The 14,606-nt window shown below is 33.0% G+C and overlaps 1 protein-coding gene across 1 annotated transcript in view; it reads right to left on the reverse strand.

Moving 5' to 3' along the window:
* Positions 1–14,606, reverse strand: part of KIAA0825 (KIAA0825 ortholog) — a 358,672-nt gene that overhangs the window by 312,415 nt on the left and 31,651 nt on the right. The window contains exon 3 of the mRNA XM_033110775.1: positions 3,782–3,913. Within this exon, the coding sequence (XP_032966666.1) occupies positions 3,782–3,912 (131 nt within the window). The 5' untranslated portion in view covers position 3,913. The remainder of the gene's footprint in view (positions 1–3,781; positions 3,914–14,606) is intronic.

A 14,606-nucleotide genomic window follows, 5' to 3' on the forward strand; every position in this document is an offset into this window, starting at 1 on the left:
CTACAGTCTTTGAAATGACTAATTTTCATTTTATATAATTTGCTTTGGTCATAAAATACATTAATGTATATGTGTGTCCATGGCAGATTTGTGGTTCTGCCATAATAAACCCGAAGTTGATAGCTTATTTGAAGATTTCTTTTGGTTACTTCTTCCAGACCTTTAGGCCATCATGTGGAAAACTCTAAAGGAAATATTCAAATATAAATTCAAAAAAATTAAGCATTAAGTGTGTTAAGAAATAAGTATAATCTATGAAATATGTATCCTCTATGGATATACATTGTTAATTTTATAGAAAACATGTATCCAACATTCTGTCACAATCTAAAGTTAATGCCACCCCAACCCCACCCGCATAACAGATCTCCTGGGTTCAGAGAAATGATATTATCCATGGTAGTAGCACTTCTTGTTTTTTCTATAGGTTAAAAAATTTTTTTAAAGTAGTAATCTTGTACCAGTACCAACAAAACCAATGTCCTGTGAGGTACACACAAAGATTACCTATAATTAGAAAACAGAAAGGTAAAATAAACTCTTAGTGATACAATTATAACCTTCCAACTGAACATTAAGAGGAGAAAAATCATCCTATGTCACATTGTGAGCCCAAGAGAACTTCTATATCCCAATATCTCCCTAAACAAATAATAGGTTCCATTCAGCTTAAAAATTATTTCAGTGCTATGTGCACTTTTCAGTTAATGAACTGAGTCTGTGGGTATAATATTCACCTAGGTTATTTACCCTCTTGCTACCAATTTTGGTACATGTTAAAAGTAAATGATTCACTCTCACTGGTTTCCACTGTCAGACCTAAGAGACACCTGGCTCTAACTTGAGTGGAAAAGTGAAAATGGTCTGAGAGAACGACAACCTCTTTTGAATGGCAGGTGAAGGTTCAGTGACCTCTGGGCACTCTGGTCCATTCTGGGGAATCACTGCTTTGGAGAAGCAAAAAACCCTATGGCTCATAAAACCTGATGATATTAAGAAGAGAGAAGGAATTCACATTTAGATTTCAAGGTCACTGCTAGAAACACAACTTTAAAAATTTAAGGGTAAGGAAAAATACCATATTTAAAAATAAAGTACTCATGTTTTTTTCTTTTAAAGTATTGGGAAAACCCACATCACACAGATGTTCATTACTTATTCAGTGTACACCATTGAGAGATAAATAGAACTGCCGGAATACGAAAATGCCAAAGGTAATTCAACTACTGCAGTGTAAGTGTGGTATAACTGATTCGTCATGACATACAATTTTCTAAAAGCCATTCTGTTAGAAGGCAATAAATGAGTGCATAAATGATTTACACTCTTCTGAACTATGGTTATTATTCAGTATTTTATTTTTAAAAATATATACACCCTATACTATTATGTTTATTCTCTAGAGTATAATAAAAACATAATTGAATTTGATGAAAAATAGACTTGGTTCTAAATGTAGCATACAACACATACAGCTATACCCTTATTTTATTCCTTGTAAAGATCAATGGTCACCTGAGATGGTTCTGTTCTGGGTTTGTTTTAATATATGGGCAATAAAATATTTTTAATTTAAAAATTACATCCTTATATTCTATGTTGTTTTCTTTTTAATACTAACATCTGAGTTTTGACCTAAATAACAAATTATGAATGCAAAATACAATATTTTAATCACTGTTTTACTTCTAAATATGATTTCTTATTGACCAAGTAGGGCAGGAAATAAACTACAGATGGTTTAGCAAATAAAACAAAAGTCTCAGAGTTCAGTGACTTGTTTTGTTTTGATGGTACCTAAATGCTATTATGAATGAAGAAGGCTCCCTTTAAAAAAGTATTAAAAATTTTTTTTAACATAACCATGTCTGGAATATATATAAAAGTCTTAATCTATTTAAGCTAATACTATTTTCATTTATAATTTCCTTTGAGTTAGAAACATTGTCAGGTAATATATAAATATATAATATACAGATCACATAAATACATAATTACACTAAATTTTAATATAGTCATTGTTTATATATAAGTTGTATACACTATGGTATGGTTAAGTCATATATATATGCTATGTTTAAAAATTATATATATATATAAAATATAACATGGAATCTAAGGATATAATTTTTAAATTAAAAAAAATATGTAGTAAGGGCAAATACAAATTAAAAATAGAGGCATAATTCTCCATTTTAAATAAGGGAAAAGATTTCCATCCATTCCTTTTTCTTAAAGCTTTTAACTTAGAAACTTATAATTTTAAGTACTTTTTCATCTCTTTGAAATGTATCCCTTGAAAGACTAGATAGGCCTTTTGTCAGCTTTCTCAGCCAGGACTTGTCTTTCTCAAGAACCTGGGAGCCATCTTTTCCAAATGCAAACAAGAAGGGAAATAGCTCCCCTATCTTCCAGTTCCTGTGGAAGAGTAAGAGCCTAACTTCAGTGGGGGCCACGTTCCAATTTGCAAAACTACTTCTTTCCATAAAGATATGAGAAGCTTGTTTCTTCTCAGGATCAAGCCAATTAGCTAACACATGTATTCTTTAACCATGATAAAGTTAGGAAGACCTATGTGTTAAAAAAAAAAAATAGTGCTGTTAAATCTTCTTTGAGGGCAGTTATTGTTTATCTAGAAAACATGTATGCAATGGGTTGGACGTACTACGCAGACTATCTAAAGGGGTGAGATTCCTTTCTGTCTTTGCAGACTCTTATTAAACTGCCTGTGATGGGCATTGCATTCTGGTTTTAGTGCTTGTTGAATAATAAAAGTTTTTTCCTTCTCTTCTGCTTTGTGGAGAGGATTTCTGGGATGGTAGGTTTTGTTTTTAATTATAATTCCCCAACGATACACTATCTTCTGAATTTAAGTTATCTACTCCCCCTTTTATGATGATAAAAAATTAACTGTATTCTCATCTAAAACATGAGGAAGAAATCATAGGAACATTTCACTTGTTTAGTTCAGTTATTTGACAATTCAATATAACTATCTCTTAAATTTTAAAAAAGAAAATACTATGCTGTCATTCTACAATAGAAATTTTTACTATGGTTTGCATATTTGTAACCCAAATGGGGTGAATGATTAGCACCTTTGACCAAAAGTAAGTGAACTGACTCAAGGGCCCACAAATACATGTGAAGACAAAGTCCTTTCTGTCAAAGAACATGTGTTACCGGGAAACTACTTAACTGTCCCTGCTCCCCCGGTGTATGGTAACACTAACTTTTGGAGTAGGGGATGAAGAGTTATTCTCTATGAAGAGCAACTCTCTATGGAGTCCCTAGCCTCCCAAATAAGAGACGAGGAGACTTAAAATGGCAAACAGTATATAAAGACAATTTGTTTTTAATGCTCTATTTTCAGCAACTCAAGCAATCCAAGGCTTTATACCACCATTTTATTTTAATACCTATTTAAAATTTTTAAATTCTGTGCTTATCTATTAAATGAGAATGCTTAACTCTAAACATATTAATGAAAATCCAGGCCATCTATATTGGCAAACTCTAATAATAATAGCAATTCAATAGACTTTAATTTATCCATTTGAAGGCAATGTCTACATTTTCTAGTTTTATTTAAAATGCTAATGAGATAAGGAAAATCATGTTAAATTTTAGGGGGAGGAGTCTCATCAATTTTTTTCAGCAAAGTTAATAATAATTAATATCTAAAATTAAGTAAGCGTAGGAAACACTAAAACTAGACTAGGTACAGTTCGTGTAGATGAAGCGTGAAACCAATTTGTTTTAAATGATTAGCAATATTTACCTTGTCCCATTTTGTTCTATCTTTTCATCAATGTCACTGAAGATCTGCTTAAACTCCAAGTCTCCAGGAAATGAATTTAACAAACAATGTAGGTCAAAAGAATTATGGGAAAATTCATCTCCCCAATCCATTCTGAGGAACAAGAACAGAAAACATGTCAGTTATGCCAAAATGAAGGAAAAAAACCCACCTCAAGTTGCGATACTAAACCAAAAACAATAATTGCCATTTTTGGGCAAAACGAAATAGAGCAGTAGGAGAACTAGGGTATTATTAAGCGACATAGAGTGTTTTGTTATTTAAATTTCATGAGGTGTGACCTAATTTTCACACTTTTCTATGGTTTGAAAGCTGAACAGAAGAGCACCCCTCAGAGAGTACTTAAACATCCTGCTGCTTCTCACAGTAACCAAAGGCTGCAAAGGAAATCACAAAGCATCATAGACCACTGTGAACAAAGGTGGTTGCAGAAAGAGTTTAACACCTTCCTTCCACTCTTGTCAATATACTGGCCTGGAAATTATAACCTCAGAATTTTTAGTCGTATCTCCTGGCCTTATTTATATGTGAAAAAGGCAAACCATTCTCCTGAGTGGCTCTAGCATCCCTGTCAACCTAAGTATTGATAACTGGCTAAAACTTAAATATGCTACTCCTTATAGATAGATATGCATTCTCCCACTATCAAAGCTTCCCTCCTTCATTCATTCCATGTATATTTATTGAATGTTTGATAAGTAACAGGCACTTCTGAAAAAGGTGGAGATATACCGTGTTTCCCTGAAAATAAGACCTAGCTGGACATTCAGCTCTAATGCGTCTTTTGGAGCAAAAATTAATATAAGGGGCCGGTCCGGTGGCTCAGGCAGTTGGAGCTCCGTACTCCTAACTCCAAAGGCTGCTGGTTCGATTCCCACATGGGCCAGTGGGCTCTCAACCACAAGGTTGCTGGTTCGATTCCTCGAGTCCCGCAGGGGATGGTGGACTGCGCCCCCTGCAACTAGGGCAACTGGACCTGGAGCTGAGCTGGGACCTCCATGGCTAGGACTGAGAGGACAACAACTTGAAGCTGGACGGCACCCTCCACGGCTGGGATTGAGGGGACAGCGACTTGACTTGAAAAAGAAAAGGGTCCTGGAAGTGCACACTGTTCCCCGGTGGAGTCCAGTTCCCCTTCCCCAATAAAATCTTTTTTTAAAAAAATTAATATATTATATTATATAAGACCAGGTATTATATTATATTGCATTGTATTATATTATATTATGTTTTATATTATATTACACTATATTATGTTATGTTATATTATACCCGGTCCTATATTATATTATACGACCCACACTTATATATATTATATTATATTATTATTATTATATTATATTAGCCTAGGTCTTATAGTAAAACACGACCAGTAAAATTATAGTACAATTATAGTACAATTATAGTAAAATTAACAAAAAAGGCTTAGGTGGTTTTAGTATGGATAAATCCAAAATACTTGAAAAATTGTCTAAAAACTTTTGCAGAGGCTACAATACTGATGAACTTCATCTTAATTTTTTTTATTAATAACGTTTCTGGTTTATTTCCCTATAATGAAGTAGCTGAAGATTTCTCATAAGTCCCATCTGGAATTCAAAGAATTAGTCTTGGAATAAAGCTTTTTTTTCCTTCAGAAATATTGTTTTAAAAGAAAAACACCCAATTAAAACGTTTTAATGTAAAAATGTACAGCATCACAAGATTTGTCATTTGTAAACTCAGTTTCAAATATAAAATAAGAACTGTAGTAGTTTAGAATAGGTCACCCCAAGATGTGCCTCTGTTGTATGTGGATTGTTTTGAGCTAGAGAAAACCAAGACCCTGCTGGTTCCTGCCCCCTTTAACTACCTACAATAATTAGAATTAGGGGCCTTGCCCAGAATAAGAGATTATCAGTGATAACCTATTTTGACCTATCTATATGGCAGGGCAAATTACTAATCACTGAACACCTGCTTTTCTCATCCTGCAATGTCCTTCCTCCTTCTGAAGCCCCAAGGTGATCCGTAGCTCAGAATGTCATATATACCTCATTTTCCTTTCTGTCTTTGAACTGTTCATGTATGTGGGGTTCCCACGTATACATATGTATTAAATTTAGTTATATTCTCTCGTTAATCTGTCTCATGTGGATTTAATTATTAGACCAGCTAAAAAAACCTTGAGGGTAAAGTTTCTGCCTCCCCCACAGCCTGGATATAACATTTTAAAATTACAAAATCCTAATACATTTGGATTTACCTCTCTCAAAATATTTTGCAGTAAAGTGAAATTTTTCATTTGAAAACAAATATTTACCTATAATATGCCATAATAAATATCAATTTGAAATCAGGCTTAAAAAAAAACAACAACAAAAACCTATAAGCTAAATGGTAGAAGACTCCATGTCTATTAGTAGTTATACTTCTTTAGGGCACCAAAACCTCAATATTTCTATATAACCAATGAGTCTGATATCTTCATCTCTCTCTAGCATATCAACTAGTTACAGCTATTATCAGAATAGTCATTTCAAAATCCAGGGGCCATTATTACTAATAATGAATTTAGTTTATCTTTGCATACTTTTAAATCATTTTGGGTAGTTCAACTTACATGGAGTTATTCAAAAATTGTTGCAAAAAAACAAAACAACTTTTATAATGAAAAGATTTGATTGGCTGAGCGTTCCTGTAGAAAACTGAAACTTAGTAAATAATTTGTTTGTAGCAAGCATCTCTGTAATAAAACAAGTTATATTTCAATATTCTGTTTAGAGTTTTCTCAATTTGTCAATACTTATAAAGCCTCATTAATTCTGATAACATATATTCGAAACTTAGGAAAATATGTATAGAAGTCAGCTTGAATACAATAGCAAAATAGCAATATGATTTGTTTTATATCTACTATGTACAAGGTACTTTATATACATCATTTTCCTTAATTCTTATAACATTACAAAGTAGTTTTTATCCTCATTTATGGAGGAGGAAACTTGGGCCCAAAGAGATGGACATGTGACATAACTACCCATTGTTAGAAGTAGGGCTTGAACCCAGATCTGTTTGGTTCTAAACCTTGAGGGGCTTGTATCTTGAGAAATGAATCACTTACTGCATATAAAACACAGCTTTGTAGAAATGATATTAACCAAAATGTTAAAATGGTTATCCCTGGATATTTGGACTACGGGTGATTTTTATTATCTTTTTTACAGATAGTATTTTCCTGTTTTTGCAGTAAGTATTATCATTTTGTACTCAACTGGGAAAATATTTTTAAAAGAAATTACCCCTCCTTTCAGGTGGCTTATGATTTTTTATTTTATATTTTCTGTCTGTCTTCATTTGAAACATCTTCCAACCTTAACAATTCTCTCTTGCCAATTGTGTTTATCATTTCTTTCAAAATCTAATTCAAAAGTTACGTAGTTCCTAAATATCTCTTAACTATGACCATTTCACCAACCTTTTTGTATTATTTTGCCTTATTCATGTTTGCATATGCCATTAAAATACAATTTTGTATTATTTTGATATTGAATGAGTGTGTTACATACTTCATTGAAATCAGTTCTGGAGTAAAACAATAATGGACTGAAACATGTTGAGCATTCAGATGGGGTTGGTGACCATGATTTTTAAGGATTCCCAATGTATGTGGTTGTGTGACTTTCTCTATCTAACCTCAGTAGGGAAGTTAATCAATAAATACAAAGAATGCATTAAAGGAATGTCATTTGCTAACAATGATAGGGTACCAGAATGATGATGGTTCAGAATTTTCATGTGACCGGCATAAATCTGTGATGCTCCCATATTTATGATATGGTTCCCAGGTGATGGAGGATAAGAGAAGTAAGAGTTACCTTTTAGGTATAGAGGCAGCAAGTTTAAGATACTGTGTGACAGGATTAAAAAACCAACAAACAGACAAAACCCTGATGGATAAAATAGAACTAATAGGATAAGAAAATTAACCCAAGTGAATAGTGATGCACAGGACCAATAGGAGAAATAAATAAAGGAGAGAAGGCTGTGGTAAGTGATGCTGAAGTTCGGATTTAGAAGTTTTCTCATTAGATCAGAAGCATGCTCTGATTGGGCATGAATTTAGGCACCACTCCTCCCATTTCCTCACATACACTCTGTGGGCCCCCAGTGTCCGACACTTCTGGGGGGCATCATGAAGGCGCAGAGAGAAAGACTGAGCACTCTCTCCTCACAAGGAGCAGAGACAGTAAAAAGAAAAAGTCCACAAAATGGGAGCCGGCAGAAGGATCACTGGTATTCTCTAAGTAAAACAAATACGACCTCAACAACAGAAAAGAAAATTACTACAATTTGCCAACGTAGTTTGGCAATTGCCAATGTAGTTTGGCAAATACTTCAGTGGTACTTCAGAGAAGCAGAACTTAACTTTAAAAAACTTAGGAAGAAACCAGAAAAGGCTGTGAGTCTCTTCTGTGGGTCGGGATATACTTTTACAGTTTCGTTATGTTGCTGTACTTCCAACTATTAAATTGTCATCAGGGAGATAATAATAATCTGACATAACGAATGAAGTCACTTATCCTAATCCATGATCAATCAAAAATGGGAGCTGTAGCTTTTTAACACACAATAACTATGTTTTTGAAATTGCCATTCTGCAAGTTGTTTTTAAACGTTCATTCTCCTGTAATGTTTCTGATCATTTTTTGTATAAGATTAAAAACAAAGTACTTAATATTTCCAACACGTATTAACAGGCAACCTAATATTAATTATTGCCTTTAAAAATGAGTTATGTTTGAAGAATTATATCTAAGCCAAACATCTGTAGATCATGTTTCAGCCGTAGGCAAATTGTAACAGTTGAGTTATAAATTCCTAAGAACAGGACTATAATAAAATATGAACATATTATAAGCACTGCCAGAAAACATTACAATAAAGCAATAAAAAAATAATACGCTATGTGATCAAAAGAAAGTCCACAAAAATAATTTTGGAATCTCACTGGTCCTTTAACATATTTTAAAATGATATTTTTCTATCCTAGGGTCTCTTCTTTTTAATTTAAATACATTTAATGGTTAGAGTCCTTATTTTATCTTTTTTAAATAATAAAAATTCAGAGTGCCATTCTTTTTATAACCAACCAATACATGCTTGAAAGGAAGTGAAAAGAAGATTGAAAAACTAATTATTGGGAAGAAATCCACAGAGTTACTAAAGGGGAAACATTTGGACCATATCATATTTCTCCTTTGGAAAAACCCAGTGAGGCTCATATACCTTCTCAGATCTATGGACAGACTGTGGAATTAATGTGTCCACCAGCTCTGGCTCACTTGAAGTCTTATTGTTCAATATCACTGTCTAACCTAAGATAAACACTGTTAATGAGCATGGTAAGGAAGTGGGGTGTTCTAATTAAAAATAACTATATGTTCTATATGTAACTAAAAAAGTTTTAAAATGTTGCATTATAATAAAACACATTTATCTCTAAACATCATTGAACCAAGAATCAACAGATTTGAGTCCTGATCCTGGTTCTACTAATGTCTGTGTGAATTTGGGTAAGTTTACTCAACCTCTCAAGAGGGATAGAGCTCAATCTTCAAATCCCCAGATCCCTAAAATGTTCTAAAAGAAGAAGCAACTAGCCTGGGCTACTCTGACTTCGCACACTCTTCACTCAACAAGACGTTTGAGACCAACTGACATTATGCCTGGACAAGGAAAAGAACAACATCAGAGAATCATACCTTCACAGGTATCATGTACCCTATCTATCATTCTTTGTGTTCTTTACGTTATTTGTATTATTCTTTGTATTGTTGGTTTGGTTTGCGTTGCAGATCTGATAAAATTTAACTTTTACTACATCTTGAAAATTTTATGTAGTTCAGTGAACTCATTCACTGAGACATAATTTAAAGGTCTGATGGTTAAATAGCCAATTCTTATATAGCATATATATGGGCCATGAGTTATTCTAAGTACTTTATATCCATATTAAAGATGCGGAAACTGAGACCTAGAGAGGTTCATGATTTGCCTCAAATCACTAATATAGAAAGTGGCAAAGCTGGGATTCAGACGGCTGCAAACGCTGTCCTTAGTCACAATGCTATATATAAACTGCCTCTCTGTAGGGACACGTACTTAAAAAAAAAGTATTTCACTTCTTATGTGTTGATTTGTTTACTGCCATATGTATTTGACAGTTTTCCCTAGAAATATTATAAATTTTCTTCATTATAAAACTTCTATAATACCAAAAAAAAATTTCTGTTTTTAAGGCTAGATTTCCCCGGTGGTATTTCAGAATTGTCAGAAATTTCTTTTCATCAATCACTGGAAGTTAAAATTTTAATGTTTTAGCCTCTCCCAAAAACTGAGAAAAAACTCAGTGGATCTCAATTTGTTGATAGTCATTTAAAATATCCTATACATTAAAGTCTTATATTAGGAAATTTAAAAAATGTGTTACTCTATTCAATTTATTTTCTCAACTCTCATCTATACATTAGGTTTCCCCCACAGACTGCTATACTTTCTACAAATAATTGTGCAAGTTCTGAATATTATAATTATATGGGCTAAAGTATTAATATATAACCAATAAGTACTCATATTAACATATGATAGCTTTTAAAATCCCCTTTACTATAAAATAATTTATTATAACTCTTCTATTAATAATTTACATGTGTGTATGTATGAAGTAGAAATTGACGGGATCAATCAGAATACACTATTGTAGCTTGATACGCCAACAGAATTAATTGTCATGCTTTACTTACCAAACTGACACTGCTTTATTTTTCAATGCACTTCTCTTTCTAGAAAATATTTTCATTTTAATTACTCTTTATAATCTTCAATATGCAATCCTATTCATCACTTGCTTTAGTATAACAGTAAAACGAAAATAATGTGAAAACAAATTTTAATTTTAGCATTTTTTATAACTTGACATGTATACAGTTCACGTGATTTAAAATATAAAATTATCATGTATTTGGAGATTAGACATAAATAATGTCACAAATTATGGGGTTAATGATTAATTAATATATCTTCAAGTGCAGTAAAACCTTACTAATTTGGAGAATAGTACACCTGCATCAGTAGAAATTTTAAGATATGGAGCCCTTTTTAAAAAGGCAGCTTTATTATGTTGCAAGTGGGAATAACAAACACAGCTTATGAGATGTCAATTACATTTTAAGGAACTCTTTTAGTAATTAAATAAGAATGATTTGAACTTAGTATGTACTTTGCATATAAATGGATATTTCTAAAAGATTTAGGGTTCTTAAAGTACATTCCAAGAGTTTAAAAATTCCTCCTGAAATGTTGTTACTAGTATTAATTAGCTAGTCATATCAATGTGATACTGTCCTCTTAAATTTGGTAATATTAATTAACTTAAAATTAATTTGATGACTAAAACTTTCCATTGAAATACCCTTTTATGACTTCCAGGGCTTTGCTCCATCAGTTATCACTAACTCGTGCTGTAGTATCAATATCCCTTTCAGCTGACTATAAACTGTTCAAGTTTCTTGCTTTTTAGCAACCAACAATGCCCTCCCCAGGACCTCTTTTCTTTCCCAGCCCAGCATCTCATAATAGCAGTCCAAATTTCCTAATCTTATATATTCTCATCTCTCATTCACTTCCCATCCCAGAGCAATCTGGTTTCTGCCTCTATCCTTACACTGAAACTGACAAAATAGTTTTCAGTTCCTATCATACTTAATCTCTGCACTATTTGTTATTGATAGCTACTCTGAAGTTGTCTCCTCTCTTGACAATCTTCCTAAGTATTATAGCTTCCCAGTTCTCTTCTTGTCTCTCACACATTTCTTGAAGGCTCCCCGTAGGAGTCCCCACTTAGGTAGCTGGCTAGTTTAGAACATTTTTCTGTTTTTCTTTTTTTAATCTGAGATATAATATATGGATATACAATGGTGATCCATTTCTATGCTAGAGGACTCAGCTTTCCTGGCTATAACTACGAGGGTTAAACATTTGACCCAAGCTGAACCATCAGATGCATACTAAATGAATCTTGAAATTTGTAATGAAGGCAGGAAAAGAGAACCACTGGTGGTAGATTGGTCAAGTTAATTCCAGCCTCCCAAGAGAAGGTACACAAATTTTTTTTGGCTGAAGCCCTTATAATTGCAGAGTTCTTGTCCTTCTCTGGCTTCTCATAGTTTTCTTTTGGTTCTGTGAGATACACAATGAATCCTCTCCCTACTCTACTGCCCAATAGCCACTTTTTGGTTTTTTGTTTAAATTAACCAGAGTAGTTTTTTTTTTCTTTGTTTTTTTTTAAATTAGTTTCAGGTGCACAGAACAATGTAATAGTTAGACATTTGTCATTTATATCCCTCACACAGTGACAATCCCCTCCCATCCACTACCCCTCCGACATCACACACAGCCATTACATTTCCACTGTCTCTATTCCTATATATATATATGTGTGTGTGTGTGTATGTATATATATATACACACACACACACACACACACATATATATATATGATTACAAGAAGCACAGTACAGCATTATATACATAATGTACATATATTTATACATATATAAAATTATAGTTGACATTCATACAGTTTTTATTAAACTAATAAACATCTTGACTGGCTCCTTTTTCTTCTCTGGCATTAAACACTTGGTATTCACCACAGGGTTCTCTCTAGAGCTGCTTCTCATTTTAAACACTTGCCCAGAGCATCCTTCATTCAAATTTACTGCTTCTTTTTATGTAATTTTTACCATAGATCATTTTGTTCTCTTCTAAAGTATTTTAATTTTTAAAAATTTTGCTTTATTTTTATTCATTGGATTATTCTCCTCTTTAGACATCAAAAAAAAAAAAAAAAAAAAAAAAACTCTTCCTATTAGTTCTCATTTTGTAGTCTTCCCAAATTTCCTTTCCCTTTTCCTAACTTGGGCAGGGAAATACGGAAATTTTTCTTTCCCTTCTCTTCCTATTCATTTCACTCTGGAGTTCTTGGTCCTTTTCTTATCCTACATACTTTTCATTGAGTAACCTCATTCACCTATTGTCTCAATGCTAAAAAATTCAAAGTCTGTATCTGTAATATCAGTTCCTCTTCAAAACCCCAACATATTTCCAAGCACTTATTAGACAATTCCACTTTGCTGATTCAAAGGTCCATTAAATTCAACATGTCCAAAATTTACTTCAAAATCTTTTCCTTTTACTGGCTTCTTTTCTTATAGGGTCACCTCCTACCTAATCTCCCCCTCCCTTGCCCTAGTATCTTAATATCAGGTGTTGGCAAACTATGGTGCAGTCTGTTTTTTCTATGGCCTTGAAGCTAAGAATGGTCTTTACGTTTTTAACAAGCTGTAAAAACAAAAGCAAACAAAAAAGAATATGCTACAGTGGCCCTATGTGTTTCATTAATCCTAAAATATTTACTATCTGGCCCTTAAGAGAAAAAAGTTTGCTGACTTCTTTCTTAAACAGTCACCAACTTCCTTGACCCTTTCTTTCCTTAATATCTTAAATGGTCACTATATGCTCTCAAATTTGACTTCTTCTGTCCTCTACCAGTATCCCCAAACTGATGTTTCTTGCTGAAGAAAAAAGGAAAAAACCTTTTATCTGGCCTCCAAGACGCACACCTTGTGGTATAATAAGAACCAGATACTTGGTGTTTGCCTCCCATTTCCCTACCCCTTCCCTTACTTTATCTTACGCATCTCTTCCGTTTGGCCAGTCTTGAGTTGTACCCTTTCTAATAGACCTGTAATCAGAAGTACAGGGCTTTCCGGAGTTCTCTGAGTCATTCTAACAAATTACTGAACCTGGAGGTGCAGGGTTGCGGGAACCCTCAAATTTGTAGTCAGCCAGGCAGAAGCGGACATCCTAGAGACTCCTCCTGTGGCCTATGTCTAAAGTAGGGGCAGTCTTGTGGGACTGAGCCTTTAACTTGTGGGGTCTGTGCTAACTCCTGGTAGTGTCTGAATTGAATTGAAATGAATTGAATTGAAATGAATTGAATTGTAGGGCACCCAGTTGGTGTGTCTACCTTGCATACTGGCATTAGACTTCTCGTTTTAAAAACCAAATCAGATAATTTCACTACCTTGCTTAAATACCACTGAAGGTTTTCTACAATGCATAAGACAACTCCAGAACAACTTTGTGATATATATGTATACATACATATATATGTATCTATATATATGTATGTATATATAGTCATATTTAATTATATTTTTCTATAACTATCCTTGATTGACGTCTTGAAATAGCTTCCTAGCTCTAACTCCCTCTACTAAAGATGTTTTTAGAAAATCATATTTATGGAAGTCGTTTACTTTATCAATGTACATAATACTATTTTTAGATAACATATAACTATAACATAACTTGTATATTATCTTTAAGCAGAAAAATATTATCTACAATTGTGGCTTAAACCATTTTTTTAAATGCCTTTTAACAACTCAAACCATTTTTTAAAATTGTAAAATGGTAAGAAAATATACTTGTGGTAAAAAAGAAAATTTAAGCTATCAAATAAAATTTGTAAGTGATACCTTAAAACTCTTTCTAGTTTCCATCTATAACAACAGAAAAAAGGAAGTCAGATAAAAATAATCTTTAAGGATTCTTCTAGTTTTAAACTATTATTTTAATTATGTGATCTATTGCTTTAATAATTAATCTTCTGTTTTGCAGTATACTTTTTAATTCTATAGCTCTGTAGAAGGATAATTTGTTGTTGGTTAAAGCAAAT

This window comes from Rhinolophus ferrumequinum, chromosome 7 (genome assembly GCF_004115265.2).
Source record: "Rhinolophus ferrumequinum isolate MPI-CBG mRhiFer1 chromosome 7, mRhiFer1_v1.p, whole genome shotgun sequence".
Taxonomy (NCBI): domain Eukaryota; kingdom Metazoa; phylum Chordata; class Mammalia; order Chiroptera; family Rhinolophidae; genus Rhinolophus; species Rhinolophus ferrumequinum.